The 21,152-nt window shown below is 44.5% G+C and overlaps 1 protein-coding gene across 2 annotated transcripts in view; it reads left to right on the top strand.

The window, feature by feature from the left end:
• Window positions 1-5,034: 5,034 nt before the first annotated feature.
• Ufm1 (Ubiquitin-fold modifier 1) overlaps window positions 5,035-21,152 on the top strand; it is a 162,731-nt gene continuing 146,613 nt past the window's right edge. Inside the window, exon 1 of one of the 2 annotated variants that reach the window (XM_080277949.1) lies at window positions 5,035-5,053. In XM_080277949.1, coding sequence (XP_080134075.1) covers window positions 5,049-5,053 — 5 coding nt within the window. In that variant the 5' untranslated portion in view covers window positions 5,035-5,048. The remainder of the gene's footprint in view (window positions 5,054-21,152) is intronic. The other variant, XM_080277948.1, reaches the window with a different exon arrangement.

Below are 21,152 nucleotides of genomic sequence, written 5' to 3'. Positions count from 1 at the left end.
GAAGGCATCTCCCCTGACCAAGAAAAACTACATACGATCGCTGACATTCCCCTACCTCGCGACGTACACGAAACTAGAGCCTTCCTAGGCCTAACGTCATACTACAGGCGGTTCGTCAAAGGATTTGCAGACATCGCCAAACCCCTACACGACCTAACAAAAAAAGGTGAGCCGTTCATATGGACCGAAGCAAGGAAAACTGCATTCACCACCCTCAAGTCCAAGCTAACCTCTGCCCCTGTCGTCGCTTTCCCAGATTACAACCTCCCATTCCGCCTGTATACCGACGTATCACTCATTGCCATAGGGGCTGTCCTTGCCCAAGTGCAACATGGCCGCAGACATATCATCGCCTGTGCCAGCCGCACCTTAAATCCTGCAGAAAGAAACTACGCGGCCACCAAACGAGAGTGCCTGGGAATCATCTGGTCCCTCGATTACTTTCGCTCCTACATCTCAGGCACCCATGTGATAGTCATTACGGACCACCAATCCCTACAATGGCTACGTCAGTCAAACATCACCAATGCACAACTCATACGATGGCGGGAAACACTTGAGGAGTATGATTTCGAGATCTCATACCGACCAGGCAAACTCCACACGAACGCCGATGCCCTGTCCCGTCTACCAATCAATGCAATCTCAACAGAGCCAGACCTAATCCAAATGTGGCACAACAAACAACACCCTACCTGGATCCCACCGAACACATTCGCTAAACTCCACCCACACGGCGAGCACCTGTTCGATCCCAATGGACACATCGTCCTAAGCCCCACCACCGCCCACGACACTATGCTACACCTCCACGCCCATAATGGCATCCACCTGGGAACTAAAAAACTCCTACAAGTCTTTATTGACATGTACTGGACACCTAACCCATCCACCATGGCCAAGAACATCATACAATCCTGCCAAGCTTGTGCTTTAGGAAAGGACATCACCCGTACACCCGGCCCTTCAGGAAAATTAACAGCGCAGAAACCCTGGCAACTACTTTCCTTAGACGTCGTTGGCCCCCTCACACCCAAAGCAGGGTACAAATACATAATCACATTCGTGGATGTGTATTCAAAGTTTATCATCGCATGCCCCGCCAAAGATCACAGTGCAGTATCAGTTGCCGCTGCCCTCACCCGCCATGTCTTCCCGTATTTTGGCATTCCCCAAGCACGGCACTCAGATAATCCCCCAGAATTTACTGGCAAGGTCTGGGAAGAACTGGCAAACATATTTGGATACCACATCTCCCACTCATCCCCCTACTGGCCCCAAGGTAACAGCATCTGCGAGAGGAGCCATCTCTCCCTCATGAACCAGGTCCGCACACGCATTATGCAAACAGGGAATGAGGATTGGCCTGCCCACGTCAAGATTATCCAATGGGGTTTAAACACATGACCACGAGAAGACGGGATAACTCCACATGAAAGAGTTTTTGAGGAATCTCCACTCCTACCACTCCACCACCACCTACAGCCACCCACCCCACCCTCCACCGCCCAAAGCCACCACCTCTGCAGACCTCACCACTCACCACCCTACCACCTGCACACCCACCACCCCCCTCCCCCTTGACCATTCTCATTACAGTATACGCGCCACACCGCATCCCCACTCGCCTCCTCCCCTAACAGCCGCACGCCTTCACCACCACCACGTGCACAACCACTCTCACCACCCACACCAACCCTCACTACCACCACCACCAGATCAGGATGCCTTTCACGCCCACCCTCTAGATACACCCCAACACCACCGCCCATCGCACGCCCATCCCACCACCCACCACCACCACGTACCCCCCCCACCCCAAACACCTCCTCCATAACCCTCCCCCTCCACCAAGCACGATGGAATCCTCCCAGGTCCCAATTCCCCAAGGTACAACACTTCTCCCACCGACCCATCCCCCATAAAACCACCAATCTCCCATCACTCTCCAGCATTCAGCTTCCATCTCCTCACCAGGCACCATTCCCCGAGATGAAAGTGACGAGAGTACACTGGCTACCCCACGACCGCCCACATGCCAGAATCCGAGGGACCCTCCTGCCTTCTCCGACTCCTACGCCGGACCGACCATCCATCCTCCCTCCGGCTCACTCTCAACCCCCATCAGGAGCCTAACACCTTCATCAACCACCGGGTCAGCCTCCTCCAACACCTCACTCCGGCCCACCAGACATCCACCTCCACCACCTACCACCTCCAGTCACGGGGTCGTGACTTTTACAACATGGAGGGTGGTAAAATGTCCGCCGCCGGACCTCCCACCTCACCACCCCCCACCCCACCACCGGGCCGCCACCACACCACCACCCCAGGAGGACACAATGGTGGGGTTAGTGACCCCAATCAAGATGGTCATCAGGACACTACGGTCCTGGGCCCTTGTTCCCCGCAACTGCCCCAACACCAGGTGACCAGGGAAAGGCAACTACCTTGCGGGCGGAACAACCGTCATCAGAAAAGGGGTGGGACTGAACTAGCTTCAGTCCCAAGTAACACCGTATTGACGGCAATTGTTACACCCTCTAGGGCAGGAGGCCCAAGGCTATGGCCTAATAAAGTGTATGAGGGTAAGGCGACCCAAGGCTCCGGCCTTAGTACACCCTGGAGAGAGAGTTGCCCCAGTGCATCCCTCTCCTGCTGTTCTCTCCTACAGGAGCAACACAGCGCCGATGGTCCCTATACGTGGCGGGGAAGGAGCGGCCCTGTACGCCCTTCAGTTGCTTCTGGTCGGAAAGATCAGCTCCTGGCTACAGCCAGAGTACGTACCAGGGTAAAGAGCCCCTGCAATCGTACGTTTAGCTTTCCCTACTACGGGAGCAACACCGTGCTGACGGTCCCTATACGTGGCGGGGAAGGAGCGGCCCCGTACGCCCTTCAGTTGCTCCTTGTACGCCAGGTAAGCTCACGGCCACAGCCAACGTACGTACCAGGGTAAGGCGACCCAAGGCTCCAGCCTCAGGACGCACTGGCGAGGACACGGGCTACGTGAGTCCTTCTCCAGCCTCTTTCCCCTGTGGGAGCCCTTCGTCACCACCAGGGAATATAGCCCCGGAGGTGGCTCTAGAGTGGTGGTAAGGCCTGATATCGGACCTTCCTCCCACGCCTGGGAGATCCTTGTTCCTTCCCGAGTCCCGAAGGAGAAGCTGCTGCAGCCCAGCCCTCTTGGCGCCTCTCCCCCTAGGTGACCGCAGTCCCAGGACCCCCAGGCCAGACCCACCGGCTCCTGACGAAGGCGATCCAGGCTCCCTGATTCCACGGAGCCAGAGACGACAGGCCCAACTGCTCCAGCTGTTCGGCCCCAGTCCCGAGGGCCACCTCTCAGGTCGAGGCCCCCAGGCAGGAGGGCCTCCCTGCACCACACCGACGAGGCTCCAACGGTCGAGGCCACCAGACGGGAGGGCCTCCCTGCACCCCACCGACGAGTGTGACCCGGGCAGTGACTCCCCTGCCGGTATTCCCTTGCCCTCTGCAGGCCGGGTCCCCCTAGGGCTCTACCCTCACGCCCTTGTCACGGAGTGAACATTACCCAGGAGATACAAGTAAATAGTGACGCCCCTTGTGCCGAGAACAAATCGGGGGAAATAACAGTGAACAGTGACTAAGTGAAGAACAGTGCGAAACTAGCAACAGTTACCAGTAGTCCAAAAGAACTCAGTGCCGGCAGGACAGAGAATGAACCTTGGAATAATTATCCAAGTCCCCCCAATAAAAGAACTTTCTGTGAACGCAGAAGACTAGGGTGCGCGGGCCGATTAAAAGCCTGTGTGTGAGTGTCGCCGTGACCCGGTGACTGTGTCGAGTGTCGCTATCCGCACCCTATCTTATTTATAGTAATATTTCCCCTACAGACTCCCAATCTTGTTCTTCCCGTCTGTGATCAGTTCAGTGTATATCCTGCCTAAAAGTGACACATAGACAATACCATATATAATTCAAGACAGCCCTGTATGAGCATTGTAGTGTGTACTGAGTGTGACTATATTTTGTGGTGCTGAATGTTAACTTTGTGTCCCTGTTCCCCTGTATCTCAAGTATCACTCTGTGTTGTATTGTAACGGTTAGAATTAAGGTAATAGATGTGTTAAGGTGTACTGCCTGGTTTTTATGTCCTGTTCCTTTGTGGGTGCTTTACTTCCGGTCTAGAAAGAGAACTCCGCTTCAGTCGCTAGTGTTTTTAGGACGAGAAGTCGCCTTAAAAACACCAGCATAACAGCTACCCCGGGCTGGTTGTAAATCAGTTGAGGAGTTTCTTCAGGGAGCTGGCTACAACATTCGCTGGAAATCTTAACACTGTAGACATTTTAACAAATAACCCATGATCATTTGTTGTTAATTTATGCCCAGATTAACTGTAGACATTTTAACAAATAAACCAAGGTCAATTGTCGTTCATTTATGCCCAGATTAACCGTAGAGCAATAAATAGTTTAGCCGATTGATTCTCGTTTTGCCATTGTTTTCCTACCCAGAAGAATAAGCTATTTTTTCTTGTGCCATTTTTTCCTGTGCCATTTTTTCTGGTGCCATTTTTCCCTACATTCGCACTACACTATACTTTTACAGTATTTCATAATTTCCTTTTTTATTGATAGAGTCTCTTCATACTCTAAAGCCTTTACAGAGTCACGGAATCAATTCAAAAGTATTTTTCTTTGAATTTTTTAAAGAGCGGTCCTGTGTCTCCTTAAGGATTACCAAATATTTAAATAAGGGTGTATGCTCATGGGTTGGATTCCCCTCGGGGTGAATGGTGCAATCAGCGGCCACTTGGAAGCATAGTTGCCAAGTTAGCAATTTGCGCTAGTTTAGCGATTTTTGGCCTATAGCGTCAAACAAACATTGCAGTAATCTTCGACTTTTCTTTTATGCTCTAGAGATTTCAAGCGGTTATATTTATTTAATTAAATTGTACTGTATCTGGAGGCATTAGCTGCCATTAAAGGGTTGTGCTGGCATGTGTGAATTCGACTTTGCAACACTGCACAGTGTGGCCACGACTCACGAGGTAAACAACAGCTGGAAGCATAATGACGTAAGTAGTGTATTATGTGCTAACTTAACATATGGTTCCTGTAATAATAAAAGCGTCTTGTTATCATTTAATCTGCCTTGCAGGCAAGGTGTTGCTTGTGTACTGGAGTGTGCGGAGAAATTAGTGGATTAATAACGTACATCTGTTGAAGCTTCTGTCAAGAGTTTCGGTTGGTGAAAATCTAAGAGCTCCTCTAATGTATAATATTTTATAATTTCCTTTTATGAAATGTAGCCAGATAATCGGAGTAGAAGATTTTAAGGTCAAACTGCAAGAAAACTCCCGTCAATATGCAATGAAAGTTTTAAGTGTTACATGTTAACATCATGAATATAGTTTCGTACCAAATTTTTTGGCTGCCATAATTTAACATATTTTGGGCAACCCAAGCATATGCTTTGCTTGTGAAGGCACCTTTCCAAATCAGTTCATCCTGACACCCTTATATTTTTTTGGTTAATTGGGTAGTAATTGAATGTTTCCCATTGTTTCCATCTCAATTGTTTTTACACTTTCCTTTTGCTGTATCAACTGCTTCGTAATGTAATAGTGGACACTTCCAATATATATATCCCAGTTGCCTTGTAGTACCTATTCCTAACATTATATTTTAACCCAACCCAACTTAGCAATTTGATCTAGCATAATTTAATCAAGATTCAAGTAAGGTTAACAAGTCCTTCATTACAAATGTCAGGGAGGCATAAGGGACATGGTAGCAACAAGGGAAAAAAAATCAGTAGAAAATTGTTTACCACCGTGAGAGTAGTTAGAAAAATACAGAAAACAAATGGGGTAATAACAGTTGAATTGGTATGGTTCTTTTGCTGCTTAAAGTAAAATTAAATGTATTTTAACCATATTTTGTATTGGGTCATCCCACCGTGAGAAACGTTACTTTCGAGACAAGTTACTGATCTACTCACACTTGTATTTTCTTATGTAGGCAGTATAAATAAATGCCGTTTGCAAGGTATACTACCAACACCTCACACTACATTATGCCTTAATCAGATTATTCATATGTTTTATTCTGATTTTATATAGATTTTTAAAAGTGGCATGAGAAACATTACTGCGATGCTACCCCTCCTTTTACTTTGCATGAGAATTTTCAATAACTCTGTGATTTTACTGGTTCAGTCAAGAAGTGCTTTATATCAGTAATATGTCAGTGTATGAGGATTATAACCATACACAGCAAATTCTGTTTCTCCTAAGAATTTTGCAACTGTTAAGAAAAATGTGACCGTGAGAGACATTACAGGAAAAGTGAGAAATGTTACTAGTGTGAATTTTGTTTTTCATATAATTACAAAACCATCTCTTATAGAGGTTACAGTAATTGAAAAGTATCACAAAACAATGTAAGTCATGTATTAATGTGAAACACATGATAAATTAACCAAAACATGATTCTTGTAAAGCAGGGCTGGGGGTGATGCAGGGGAAAAGAACAATGTAATTTTGAATATTATGAACATAAATTACCTTGTAACATGTAGGGAACCCTACAGCCAGTAATTGATGTTAAAGTTACATGATAAGCTTGCCTGTATATCACACCAGTGATGTAAACAGCACCAAAATTAAAGATCAACTACTTGCTCATTGAAGATGGAAAATTCATCCTTTTAGACTAATTGATTGAGGAAGGAAAGTTCACCCCTTTGAATGTGTGTGTCATTCTTGACACATGAGGAGTTGGCAATACCTGCACAACCATATCCTCTGAGATCTCGTCTCTGTCTGGGTTTTCAGGAAAATGAAACTGACTATCACCCATTCTGTCAGTGCCTCTCTTTCTTAAATAATTAACTTCGGACATGCCTGGCTCAGGAACTGATTCTACCACTGCACCACAATGCTTCAACAACTTCTTGGTAGTGTAATAAACTAGTACATAGTTACCTGGGGATGGTTTTTATGTTGCCTCAATATCAGTAGTACGGTACTCTGTGACTCAGGCTCTCAGGCTGGGACATGAATGACTCTGACATTTCTGCAAGAGATGGTGTACTTTCCCTATCACTGCTAGATTGTGGGTCATAGCCAGTCTCCTGAAGATAGCACTGCCTAAAAGGTGATTGGTCTGCAGTCAAATGATACAGTGCTACTTTATAGTGGCCAAGAGGTTTTACTGACCTGCACTGCTGAATGGATTTTGTTGCCTTACGGTTTTTCCAGATCTCTACATATTTTGACTTCTCAGTGTTTATATATTCAGTAGACACATACATTAGTTCAGTTTTATCTGTTATGTGAGGCACCCAGGACCAGAGAGGCATTACCCACAAGACCCTTGTTTTGAGTAATCATAAAAATTAGGGTTTAATTACATACCGGTACATCTATCTCTATCTATCTATCTATAGCCCGACGCCCTAATCCCGCAAAGGGTGGCCGCAGACAAAACGCCTCCAAGTCACTCTGTCACCCACCATTTGACTCCCCTCCCCCCAACTCACCCCCCCCTCCCTCATATACCTCTCAACTCCATCCCTCCACCTCATCCTCGGTCTACCCCTCCCTCTCCCTCCCTCCACCTCACCTACATACACCCTCTTAGTCAGTCTTTCATTCTCCATCCTCTCCACATGTCCAAACCACCTCAGTGTATTTCTCCTAATCTTTTCAACCACATCCACATCTACCCCACAACGTTCCTTCACTTCTTCATTCGTCAACCTGTCCCTCCATGTCACTCCACATGCTCCTCTCAAGTAACTCATTTCCACTGCTCTCACTCTTGACTTGTTCCCCTCTTGCAAGGTCCACGCCTCGCTTCCATACGTCAGGGTAGGGATCACAATACCATCATGCAGTGACTTCTTAACTTCCATACTCACCTCCTCATTTCTCATCACTGCTTTCAGTGTGCCAACAACCTTCCTTCCCTGCTGTACCTTTCACGTACTTCATCCCCCAAAGTTCCATCCTTACTCATCACACTACCCAAGTACTTGAATGCACTCACATTCTCCATATCCTCACCATCCAACCTCACTGCACACTCTGTGACTTCATTCCTCTCAAACACCATAACTTTACTTTTGTTTACATTAACTTTCAGCTTCCTCCTCCTACACACTGTCCCAAATTCATTCACCAAACCTTGCAACTCCCATTCATCTTCACTCAACAATACTGTATCATCAGCAAACAGCAACACCGGAAGCTTCCAAATCTCACCCTCATTCATTAGGGCCACCCCCACATCCACTGCCCTACCTTGTACCTCCTTTACGACCCCATCCATATATATATTAAACAGCCATGGAGACATTACACAACCCTGTTTCAGTCCCACATTGAGATCAAAGAACTCACTCAACTCACCATCCACTCGCACCGTAGCCCTAGCTCCCTCGTACATACTCTTCACAGCACTCAACAATTTCCCCTCCACTCCATATATTCTTAGTACCTTCCACATACCTTTCCTATCTATTCTGTCATAAGCTTTCTCCAAGTCCATGAAGGCAGCGTACACTTTCCTTCCCTTCTGTAGATACTTCTCCACTAAACATCTTAGAACAAATATCTGATCTACACACCCTTTTCCCTTCCTAAATCCCCCTTGTTCTTCTCCAACTAGCTCCTCTGTCATATGCCTAACCCTATCAATGAGTATTCTACCATATATTTTACCAGTCACACTAAGAAGGCAAATACCCCTATGGTTACCACATACTTCTCTCTCCCCCTTTTCCTTTGTACAGAGGAACAATTATACCTGATTTCCAGTCCTCTGGAACCCTTCCCTCTTCCCAAGCCAATCTACACAACTTCCATATCCACTCCACAACAATCTCACCCCCATACCTAAGCATTTCACCACACTCCATCAATTCCTGGGGCCTTTCCCAGCTTAATCTTCTTCATTGCTTCCACTACTTCCGACCTACTGATCTCTTCCTCCCTCCTCTCATCTCTTCTTCTCCCAGCCATTCCCCAACCACTTATACTCACACTGCTCTCACTCTCTACATTCAACAAATCCTCAAAGTGCTCCTTCCATCTCCTCAATTTCTCTCTCTTCTCCACCAACAATCTGTTATTCCTATCTTTCACTCCCCTACTATTTCCCCTTTCACACTGCCTTACTTTCTTTACCTCCTTCCAAAACAATTTCTTACTCTCCCTCCATTTCACACTCAGATTCCTCCCAAACTCTTCATCCACTTTCTTCTTACTCTCCTTCACCAGTCTCTTAACGTCCCTTCTCCTGCTCACATATACCTCTCTCTTCTCTCTCTCATCTTCTCCCCTACCTCTACTCGCCAACCATTCACCATATGCCTTCTTCTTTTGTTCCACAGCTCGTTTCACCTCATCATTCCACCATGCTGTCCCTTGCACACCCTTGCATCTCCTCCTCACTCCACAAACCGCCTCACACGCTGCGCTTATCTCTTCCGTGAATATCTTACATACGTCTTCCACCCCTTCCATCTGCTCTAGCTCATACCTTCCCAATCTTTCTTCCACTATGCTCTTATACTCTGTCCTCTTCTCACTATCTTGCAATTTCTCCACTCTTCTCACAGGAGCTGCTTCCTCCTGTCTTCCCCTTCGCCTCCTCAACCACTTTCTTTGCAGCTCTACCTTGGCCATCACTAAGTGATGGTCCGAGACTCCATTCCCCCACCCTCTCCACACCCTTGCATCCAACACTTGTCTTCTCATTCGCTCATCCACACACACGTAGTCTATCATTGCCTTTCGTTCAACAAGTTCACCATCCATCCTCCTCATTACTCTCCATGTATACCGGTGGATCATCTTATGACGAAAGTAGGTGTTGGCTATTGCCAACCCCTTACCAGCACAGATGTCCACCAAAGCACTACCATTCCCATCTACTTCCGCTGGCACACCCCACTGACCAACCACTCCATCCACTCGTACATTCCCGACTTTGCCATTCATGTCTCCAATCAACAGCACTCTCTCGCTCCTCTCAAACTTGTCCATACATGCTTCTACTCTACTTCAAAACTCATCTTTCACTCTTGCCACTCGATCCTCTGTTGGAGCATACACACATACAATCGCCCTTGCTTGTATACCTACTTTCATCCTCACCCATACAATCCTTGCACCCACTGTTCCATACTCTCTTATATTCTCCTTCCACTTCTTGCTTATCATCAGACATACTCCCTCTCTTGCCCTCTCATTCTCACTGACTCCCGCACATATACCTACACCGTATTCCCATTCTCTCATCCTTTCACCTTTCCACTTAGTTTCAGTCAATCCACATATATCCACTTTTGCATCCTCAAGCACCTGGACAATCTCTCTCTTTCACTTCATCATTCACTCCTCTCACATTCCACGTTCCCACCCTCAGAATGTCCTTTGTCCGTTCCTTAGTCGTCAACGTATGGTCCGTCCGGGTCCGAGGCGCTTTATTTGCTTTTTTAGTTAGTTCTTTTTACGGGGTGGGGCACTAACCCACCACCAACCCTTTTAGTCGCCTCGTACGACAAGCAGGGATACTGGGGGAGTATTCTTGAAACCCCCCTACCCCCAGGGCATTATATTATATACCAATGGAAATGTCTCATCAAGACATGCTTTGTCTTTTTGTTTTTTTTCGGTGTTTTTTTTTTCTTACACCCCCAAAATAAACCTATACATAAAACGATTGTGCATGAAATTAATGTTACTTTGTATATATATATATATACAGTAATGGTATTAGTAACATGTTAAAGTTTTATTATTCTAGGCCCAATAGTTTTTTTATATGAATTTTTATTTTTTATTACTGTATTTTTTTTTTTTCTCGAAGACCGGACAAAAACTTACGAAGGACATTATGCCAGTAGTTCTTGAATATTGTCTGGGTGTTGTCCCAACCCACAGCATCAAAGCATTATGCAGAAACTTGCAAGGCTCACCCACTGCCTGGGCATTCACGTGTTTACTTGTTGCATGGCTGAAGTAAACATCACCACTATCTCTTCCTCTTCATTTTCCTCTTCTTCCAAGTCTCTGGCCGCCTTGCTGTCTTCCTGGTTAACTTCCTGGCCTCACCATCACTTGCTGAATCACTGTTACCCATGACTGTCTATTTAATTCACAAAAAAATGGCGAAATAGAGGAGGATAATCCACACTATCTCTGCCATGCCATACACCACCAAACAGCATCGAGTGAGGAGGCAGTCAGCTGTTCACGGGAGGTGCTGCGTGATTGGCAGAGACTGGGTGTGTGACCGCCAGGTGCGCACTCATTGGCTGATGCCTATGCCCTTATGGACCTGTGCCTTCAAGTACCTCTGTATAAACCCATGCACAAAAAACATGCTACTTTCGACCCTCGTTCACGACCCGTAGGGGTTCTTTTTCCGTGAAATGTTTGTTGTATGATATTTTTGAACATCTGAGCTAATTTTTCCCACTTTTAACTCCTAAAGTTGGGAAGTGTGGCTTACACCCCTATGGTCCTGGGTGCCTCATTTGTTCAGCCTCCTCATAAAATTCTACAGCAGACCTTAATGTACAAGGACCTTGCAAAACTCGCGTGTAGACATTCCATTTTAGTAAAGCCCCAATCCCATCATGAGGACCCTTGCCATGATAACTTTCTTGAAAGTTCCATTCAGCAGTGCAGTTGTGGATGTCTTTGTAAAAGGTTAGAGCTGCCATAGAATACCTATTCTTGAAGTGGGCTGCTGCCCCATCAGTCCACAATGATACATGTGTAAAATGAATACCAGCAGAAATCAAATAATCAAAAATAGCACTATTAAACACTAGAACTTCGAGGCTAGAGTGTGAGGCTGTATTTGGAATTACTGCTAATGGCTTTGTAGCAATCTCTCCATCTTTGACATAATGAACAACTGCTGTGTAAATAGTCACAGACTGATTTTTTGTTCAAAGGTGTGCGTGAGAAACGTTACATCATTTTCCGGTAATGTTTCTCACAGTGGGCATGTAACGTGTGTGATGGACCATATTGCTTACCAGGGTTTGTTTCAAAGTATCCCAATGTTACATTAGTAAGGCCTTGGGATGCCTATTTATAATATAAAGTTATGTTGGTATTCTCCAGTTTTTTAGCTGTGTATGGGAAAAATGGGGAAAAAATGTGACATGTTACTCCTGAAATACTTCCATTTAAAGGTCATGCTACTTTCTGACCACAACATATATGTAAACAACTGTAGTGTCAATCACAAGTAAAATAGACACATTTTCAATAAAACACAATGTCAGCATTCCAAACAATAATATACTCTGGTCATTGATGTCTTGAAAATTGCTAAATTCAGCATTGATTTTTCTTCGGTGACAATATGACAATTTTTTATGCAGCTCCCTTAGTTGACAGTTTAAGCTCTTTTTCTCTTCAGATTCATAAAATTCAGTGATTAAGCTTTAAAATGATACATAATTTATATGCTTTTAAGCAATTCTGGTTTTGACTCGAAAGGTTGACATCTTTGTGGAATGACCCTATTATGGTCCTGATTACTGCCAGAAGTTCCCGATTCTTTTATTACCATAAATCAGTACAATGTTGTAGGAGCTTGTGTTAGGAGTGTAATGCTGTATGGCAGTGAGATCCAAGTAGTAATGGAAGAGGATATTCATAGGCTTAGACATATAGAAATGACAGTAACTAGGTGAATGGGCAGTGCATCCTTGAATGTGAGGCCTGGGGGGGAGAGGGGCTTCTTTTACAATGGAAGAGTTGAGAGGAAGGATGGGACAGGGGTGTATTAGATGAGAAAGGGTAGATTTAGATGGTTTGAGGATGTGGGATGACAGTTGGGTACAGAATATTAGAAGTGTGAATGCTAGGGGTGAGGTTGCTAGAATCTATCTATCTATAGCCTGACGCCCTAATCCCGCAGAGGGTGGCCGCAGACAAAACGCCTCCAAGTCGCTCTGTCATCCACCATTTGACTACCCTCCCCCCAACTCACCCCCCCCTCCCTCATATACCTCTCAACTCCATCCCTCCATCTCATCCTCGGTCTACCCCTCCCTCTTCCTCCCTCCACCTCACCTACATACACCCTCTTAGTCAGTCTTTCATTCTCCATTCTCTCCACATGTCCAAACCACCTCAGTGTATTTCTCCTAATCTTCTCAACCTCATCCATATCCACCCCACAACGTTCCTTCACTTCTTCATTCATCAACCTGTCCCTCCATGTCACTCCACATGCTCCTCTCAAGTAACTCATTTCCACTGCTCTCACTCTTGACTTGTTCCCCTCTTGCAAGGTCCACACCACGCTTCCATACGTCAGGGTAGGGATCACAATACTATCATGCAGTAACATCTTAACTTCCATACTCACCTCCGTATTTTTCATCACTGTTTTCAGTGAACCAACAACCTTCCTTCCTTGCTGTACCCTTTCATGCACTTCATCCCCCACAGTTCCATCCTTAATCATCACACTACCCAAGTACGGTACTTGAATGCTCTCACATTCTCCATATCCTCACCATCCAACCACATTGAACATTCTGTGACTTCATTTCTCTCAAACACCATAACTTTACTTTTGTTTACATTAACTTTCAGCTTCCTCCTCCTGCACACTGTCCCAAATTCATTCACCAAACCTTGCAACTCCCATTCATCTTCACTCAACAGTACTGTATCATCAGCAAACAGCAACACTGGAATCTTCCAAATCTCACCCTCATTCATTAGAGCCACCCCCACATCCACTGCCCTACCTTGCACCTCCTTTACAACCCCATTGATGTATATATTAAACAGCCATGGAGACATCACACAACCCTGTTTCAGTCCCACATGGAGATCAAAGAACTCAATCAGCTCACCATCAAGACCAAAAATGATCTGGGATATGGTCATAGAGTGTCACCTCAGGGATAAGGGACCAAATAGGAAGACTCCCAGAGATTAAGCAACATGTAAAGTTGCCATTAGGTGACCAAGGTCTGTTCATCCAAGTATGTTGAAGCATTTATAAACGAAACAAAACGAATGTTGTTTGCACTGACACACTCGGCAGTGCCCACAAGCATGGAGTGTGTTAGTGCATTAAATCTAATGTTATCTTTGTATCTCTTGACACCAATCACCCCAGAGTTCATGTAATCCAAGTATTGCCCCTTATCCCTTTATGGGCGGGCAATGTACTGTCAAATGGAGTAATGTGAATCAAATGGGGTAAAACGAATAATTATGGGGCAAATCAAATCGCAAGCTCTAGGAGGCTTATTTTTTATTGAATTTTTAAAACTTGCCTTTCATTTTGTTCCTTTTTTAATGTTCTGTCATTTGCTATCATTGTTTTGTCCACGATGATGAAAATATACAAGCCAGACTAATTTCAAGTTTCTGTATAAACTTCAGGTTTTTTAACCTGTAGCCGCTAAGCTTTCCTGAGAAAAGGACAATACAAGTTGCAAGACAGCCAACTAATATATGAGCAAGGTAGGTATAAATAACTTTTTGGATACAAAAACTTTATCAGTGAAGTATTTGACAAAGTATTGCGATTTAATTTCTTTGGATTAATGCGAATAATCATATGGGGCAATGCGAATCACCTATATGAGGCTATATTTTATGCTTTTTTGTTCCTTCTCACATTAGTTTTTGGCTAATATGGCTTTTCTTTCTCTTCTACGATGGTCAGAACATACAAAAGGAAGACAGCCGCCTCCAAAATATTCGGAAGAGCCGATTGCCCAGGCTCTTGTTGACAACGCCAATGGATTACTGCAGCGACAGGCTGCCCGTCACTATGGTATTCCCTAGGCCACGCTAAGACGCCGTTACCTGGGGCTTGTCAAATCCCCTAGCAAAGCAGGACGTAAGACGCACTCCTCCTAAATGAAGAGTTCGCGTTGGCCAGGAACATGGCAGTACTGGGTGATTTTGGCCTTGTGTTTGACTTGCAAGAGCTAAGAGATTTCATTAAGTTCTTCCTCGACAGCCATTTCTGAAAGATTGATCAGTTCAGAGACAATTGCCCTAGCCCTGACTGGGTGCAGGGTTTTATGAAGAGGCTATCTAGACTCCTGTCATCTCGCATGTGCCAGAATACATTGAGGAAGTGGGCAGCAGTATCCTAGGCAGTTGTCTCGGAGTACTTCAACAACCTTGTGAAGACATTAGAAGGTGTTCCACCCTCCAACATCATTAATTACGATGAGCTGAACATTACAGACGACCCACAAGGGAAATTGCATGTCTTCTGCTGATCGGTGATTCACTTTGTCCCAGAACATGTATGTTTCACTTGTTGTTACATTTCTCTTTACAACTCATTTAATTACCTTGTGATTTGGATAAAAAATGGTTCAAATGTAGGTTTTTTTTTTTTTTTTTTTTTTTTTTTTTTTAAATAACAGAACGGAGGAAGGAAAAACAAATGGGGAAAAAAAAAATCCATACACCAGACTACTGGTGTCCTCCATTCATAATATATCTGTAACAGTTAGACTTGAACAGTTGTGGGTTGAAATTTGGAGGAAAACAACTCTGGGGAAGCGAGTTCCAGAGAGATGCAGTTCGGGGAATGAAGGAATTCTGATAGGCAGAAGTTCTGCAATATGGTTGAGTGACATTCCAGTCATGAGCGCTACCAGATGCCCGTGTAGCACGAGGGAAGGCATGGAGAGGCGGCACCATGGACGCAACCTCGTCTGAGCACTTGCCAAAAAAATATCTGTAAAATAATGCAAGGGAGGCAACATTCCTTCTTACTTGCAGGGGAGGTAGTTTATATGTAATGGCAGGGTTGTTAATGATTCTGACAGCTTTATTCTGAATTTTGTCCAGTTGTCTCAATGCAATCTCTCCACAACCATTCCACAAGGGTGAGCAATATTCAAGCTGAGAGCGCACATGACTCTTATAAATTATAGCTAACTGCTCATCGGCGAAGAAGTTACGGACTCTGTACAATAATCCAAGTTTCTTTGAGGCGGCCTTAGCAAGTACTAAATAAAGCACATGACCTGTCCTATGATTTTCATTACAAACCTTAGTGTATAAAAAAGGGTAGAAATTTGATTCACATTGCCCCATTTGACAGTATGTAGTATACACCCGTGTAGGATTGGATGTTTTTGGAAAAATAAAGTACAGTACAATCCTAGCTATCCGGTATCTAGACAAACGGAATACTCAGAAAAACGGGAAAATTCAAGGGCTGGTAAAAATGTCAGTAAGTTATAACTGTGCGCCAATTTGAATGGACTGCCAAACCTCCGTTTGATCGTGTCATGCGAGGCTGGGTGAAGTTGGACAAAGCGAGATGAAGGCATTTCCAGCTAATGTAAATCCCTAGCAAATCCTCATAACCAGCCCTCCCCTCCCCCTCTTTCCCTTACTTGAATTCAGTCATCCTCCACACCCTTCAAAAATCACCAGTCTGCTTTTTGCCACCAGACAGTAAGCATGCTCTCTTGCTATTGGTTGCTCTGATAGACGGTAATTTCTACACTGCAAAATGCCTAAAGTGCAAACTAAACGTAAGCATATCGTGCTTACCTTGAAACAGAAGCTGGACATAAGCAACAGACTTGAAAAAGGTGAACTTTATAAAACACTGATGGCTGAATATAATGTAAGAAATTCAACGATTTATGATATCAAGGCCCAGGCATCCAAGCTCAAGGAATTTTTCATGAAAAGCAAGATAAGTCCATTGAAAAAAGGCATACTCTTCATCGGCCGAAAATGGAGGATCTAGACCTAGCAGTGTACGAGTGCCTTTGCTTAGAAAATCTAAGGGAGCATCCATTTCTGGTCCTCTTATACAAGAAAAAGCGAGGGAGTTTCACAGTAAAATGAATATAGAAGTCGAGTGTGATTTCAGTATTGGATGGTTTATCGTTTCAAAGACAGGCATGGAATTCGTAAACTAGACATCTTGGGAGAAAGCAAATTGGCAAACAGTAAATCAGCAGAAGAATTCTGTGAAGAATTCAACAGGCTTGTGGGTGAACATAAATTAACTGCAAACCAAATTTTTAATGCGGATGAGTCAGGCTTGCTGTGGAGATGCTTACCCCAAACAACTTAAGCGTGTTCAAAAGAAAAAAAATGCGTAAAGATTTAAGAAGAACAAGAACTGTGTAACCATGCTGTTATGTGCTAATGCAGCAGGCACTCACAAAGTGAAGTTATTCATTGTGGGTAAATATGGTAACCCTCGCTGCTTTAAAGGCATCACAACTCTGCCTGTCAAATACAAGGCTCAGAGCAACGCATGGATGGATGCAGAACTTTTTCGGTGGTGGTTTCATCATGTTTTTGTCCCTAGTGTAAAAAACCACTTTAAAAAGCTAGGGATGCCAGAGGACAGCACTGCCTTACTTCTTCTAGACAATTGTCCTGCTCATCCACCGGCTGATCAACTGAGAAGTGGCAACATTTTCGCAGTCTAGCTCCCTCCCAGTGTAACCAGCCTTGTACAGCCTATGAATCAAGGCGTCATTCAGAATATGAAAATGATTTACAGGCGTGACTTTATGCGCAAGATGGTAAACAGTGATTGCTCTGTTACTGACTTTCAAAAGCTGTTCAGTCTAAAAGATGCCATCTATACCATCTCAGTTGCATGGAGTCAGGTGAAAGACTCAACCCTGCGTAAATGTTGTCGTAAGCTCTGGCCCCTCGCTATGTTTCAAACAACAGATTCAGATGAAGAGAATAATTTTGATGGTTCAAAACTACGATCAAGACTGCCTCAGAAACTTGCAAAGAAATTACTGATCTTGCCAAGTCTTGTGGCAAAATTGATGTGGAAGAAGAAAAACTGCAAGAGTGGCTAGAAATTGATGAGGATACACCCGTAACACACACGATGGACACGGATGCTATCATTGATGCAGTAGTGAACAGTGGGAAATCCTACGTGGTGCCACATGAAGAAGAAAGTGACAAAGAGACAGTGGAGGAGAGTGTGTCTTGGCATGATGGTATTGCAGCATTTGAGAAGGCAATCAAATTTGCAGAGCAGCAGTCGTACATTTCTGCACAGGATGTAATGCATTTGCACACCTTGAACAGTAAGATCTTGACAGAGAGGCGGAAGGCAATAAAGCAAGCAGATATATGTAAGATGTTTGCCAAGATGAGAGACAAATGAGCTTCTGAAATGGCGTCATGATCTAGCACGTATGGTGAACCCACAGTAGCAACATCTGCTACACCCCAATAGCAACGTGTGCGACTTCATACATATTCAAGGTTAGTGTACCGTACTGTATTGCTGTTTTCTGCAGTATGTATTGAACACCAAATAAGGCATTTGTGGTACGCCAGTGCGTTTTTACATAAATTCATCTTCGAACGCATATTCGCTGGCAGAGATTAAAAAAAAAAAATATGTTAATAGGAATGAAGGTTTACTTTGTTGGAAGAAAAAATAAATGAATAATATGCCTGCATTTCATACGTACATCATTTATTTTATTTTCTGCAAAACAGCTGAGTGGCAGGTGAGGGGTGGAGTGATGGCGATCAGGTGGGGAAGGAGTGCAGTCGGGGTCAGAAACGTAAACAAAACTCACGTGGGGGCACAGGTGTCGTGATAATTCTACAGTGCAATCTTAACACATCAGTTCACCAATAAATGTTCAAGCTTTTATTTCTTTATTTTATTTTTCCATTTTTATGAGTACAGTACAGATAATGAATAATTTGGTAGTTAACAATAGACTAGTGCAATTTGCCGTACTTGTAGAATTGCACGCACGTGCGTTAGGACCATGGTGTGTGTTTACAAGGCAATTTTTCAGGCAGAATCTCTTAGTGTTGCCCCTGATTCGACTGGTGAGTACCTGGACTGTATTTACTGCTGTGATAGCCTTCGTATAGATTTGATTTGAATATCAGAAATATGGGAAAAATCTGTAACCGGGAAGGTAAATTCCCCAAGCCACCTGGTTAACTGGGATTGTACTGTATTAAGGAATGATCCTATACAGTACATATATAAACAGATGAATATGGATGAAAAATAAGGCAAGAGGTGTTATGCAACACAGCATGACAGCTGGCTGTGAGAAAGAGAGAGTCAGTGAGTGAGACTGGGGGGGGGGGGAGGTAGTAGGCCAGTTTAGTCTTCTTGTTTCCCTCCCCGTCCCCCCGCCCTCCCCCACCTCTGCTTGTCTCCCTCCCTATCCCCTGCCCTCCTCATCCACATGGCACACTGCAAGCTGCCTGCCTGGCAGTCAGCTGCCCTGAAACATCTCAATAGCACATGTCCCACCTGCCTTACCTTCCTGCATGTCTCATTTTTTAGCAGTAGTATTGTTTACGAGGATAATAGCATTACCTATGATGTTTCTGTGTCGGTCTTTGTTGATTAACGTATGTAAGAGTTTGGGTTTGGGCCTGGAATGCATCTCTTACCTTTCTTCTGTATCTTATGGGAAAAGTTGGTTCAATATCCGATATACAGGTACTTGCTGACCGAACACACACTGGCATGCAACACTGCCGGATATTGGGGTACGCCTGCATGTATTTATATATATACGGGTTTACGTTATATATGTATATATATACTGTATACCCGTATATATATAAATACATGCGGTTGGACAAAAGGACCACCAAGACATAAAGTTAAGGAGAAAAGAAGGCATTTCTGGGAATAGAAGAAGGGTGGTAGCAAAGAGGAATATTTGGCTGCCAAGCGTAGGGCTAGAAGAGAGGTATACAGGGCAAAGTCTGAGTCACAGAGACTTTTACTTGATAACCTAAATCATGGGGAAAGGAAAAATATGATATTTAGGGTGGCAGGTCATGTGAAGAGGGATAATCGGGATATTATAGGTGAGCAGTGTGTGAAGAATGATGAAGGAAGGGTAGTGGTGAACAGTGAGGATATTAAAGATGCATGGAGAGAACATTATAACCGGTTGTTGAATGAGGAGTTTGACTGGGGCAGAGAAGGTTTGGAGCCAGCAGATCCAGTGTCTGGCCCTTGGCCTTTGATTGATGCTGCTGCTGTGAGTGTGGCAATAGGCAGGATGAAGGTGGGGAAGGCAGCAGGTGTGTCTGGGTTGACTGCCGAAATGTTGAAGACCTCAGGCGATATAGGGGTGAAGTTAGTCACTGACCTGATAAATAAGATTATTTATGAGTGTGTTGTCCCAGATGATTGGCTGAAGAGTGTAATTGTAAATATGTATAAAGGGAAGGGTGATGCCCTGGAAAGAGGAAATTATAGAGGTACAAAGCTTTTAGATCAGATAATGAAGGTAATGGAGAGAGTTTTAGAAGGTATGATTAGAGAAAGACTGAATATTGATGAGATGCAGTTTGGGTTTATGCCAGGTAGGGGGACCACTGATGCCATATTCATTGTTCGACAGCCTCAGGAAAAATATATTGGCAGGAGAAGGGATCTTTATTTTGTTTTTGTTGATTTGGAAAAGGCCTTTGACAGAGTCCCTAGAGAGGTGGTGAAGTGGGCAATGAGAAAGCTTGGTTTGGGGGAGTGGCTGGTTAGGGTGGTTATGGCTATGTATGTGGGTGCTCACACCCAGGTAAGAGTGAATGGAGATTTGAGTGGTGGGTTTTCCATGAATATTGGTGTGCATCAGGGGTCAGTTTTGAGTCCCATGTTGTTTATCGTGGTACTTGAAGCCCTTTCACGTGACTTTAAAAACAGACTCCTGTGGGAGTTGTTGTATGCTGATGATTTGATGTTGATTGCAGGGAACGAAAGAGAGGCAGAGGAAAGGTTTAGGAAGTGGAGAGATGGTATGGGGCACAAGGGCATAAGGGTAAATGCAGATAAAACAAAAGTGATGATATCTAGGGTTGGTGGCGGTACTGTCAAAGACGAGGGAGAGTGGCCATGTGCAGTTTGCCACAAGGGCATGGGAAGTAATTCCATCTTGTGCGGTGTTTGTGATAAATGGGTGCAGAAGAGATGTAGTGGTATCAGAGGTAGACTGCGAGATAATGCTGATTTTATATGTATGGCGTGTCGGGGAGAGCAGGTGGAGATTGTCAGACATGAAAGAATTGAACTTGCTGGTGAATCTCTTGAGTGTGTGGAAGAGGTTTGTTATTTGGGAGACATGTTGTGTGCTGGAGGTGGGGCTGGAGCTAGCTC

This window comes from Coenobita brevimanus, chromosome 71, assembly GCF_032717465.1.
Source record: "Coenobita brevimanus isolate Jiangsu-jjx chromosome 71, ASM3271746v2, whole genome shotgun sequence".
Lineage (NCBI taxonomy): Eukaryota > Metazoa > Arthropoda > Malacostraca > Decapoda > Coenobitidae > Coenobita > Coenobita brevimanus.
The sequence above is the reverse complement of the archived record's forward strand: the minus strand, read 5'-3'. Positions and strand labels throughout refer to the sequence as shown.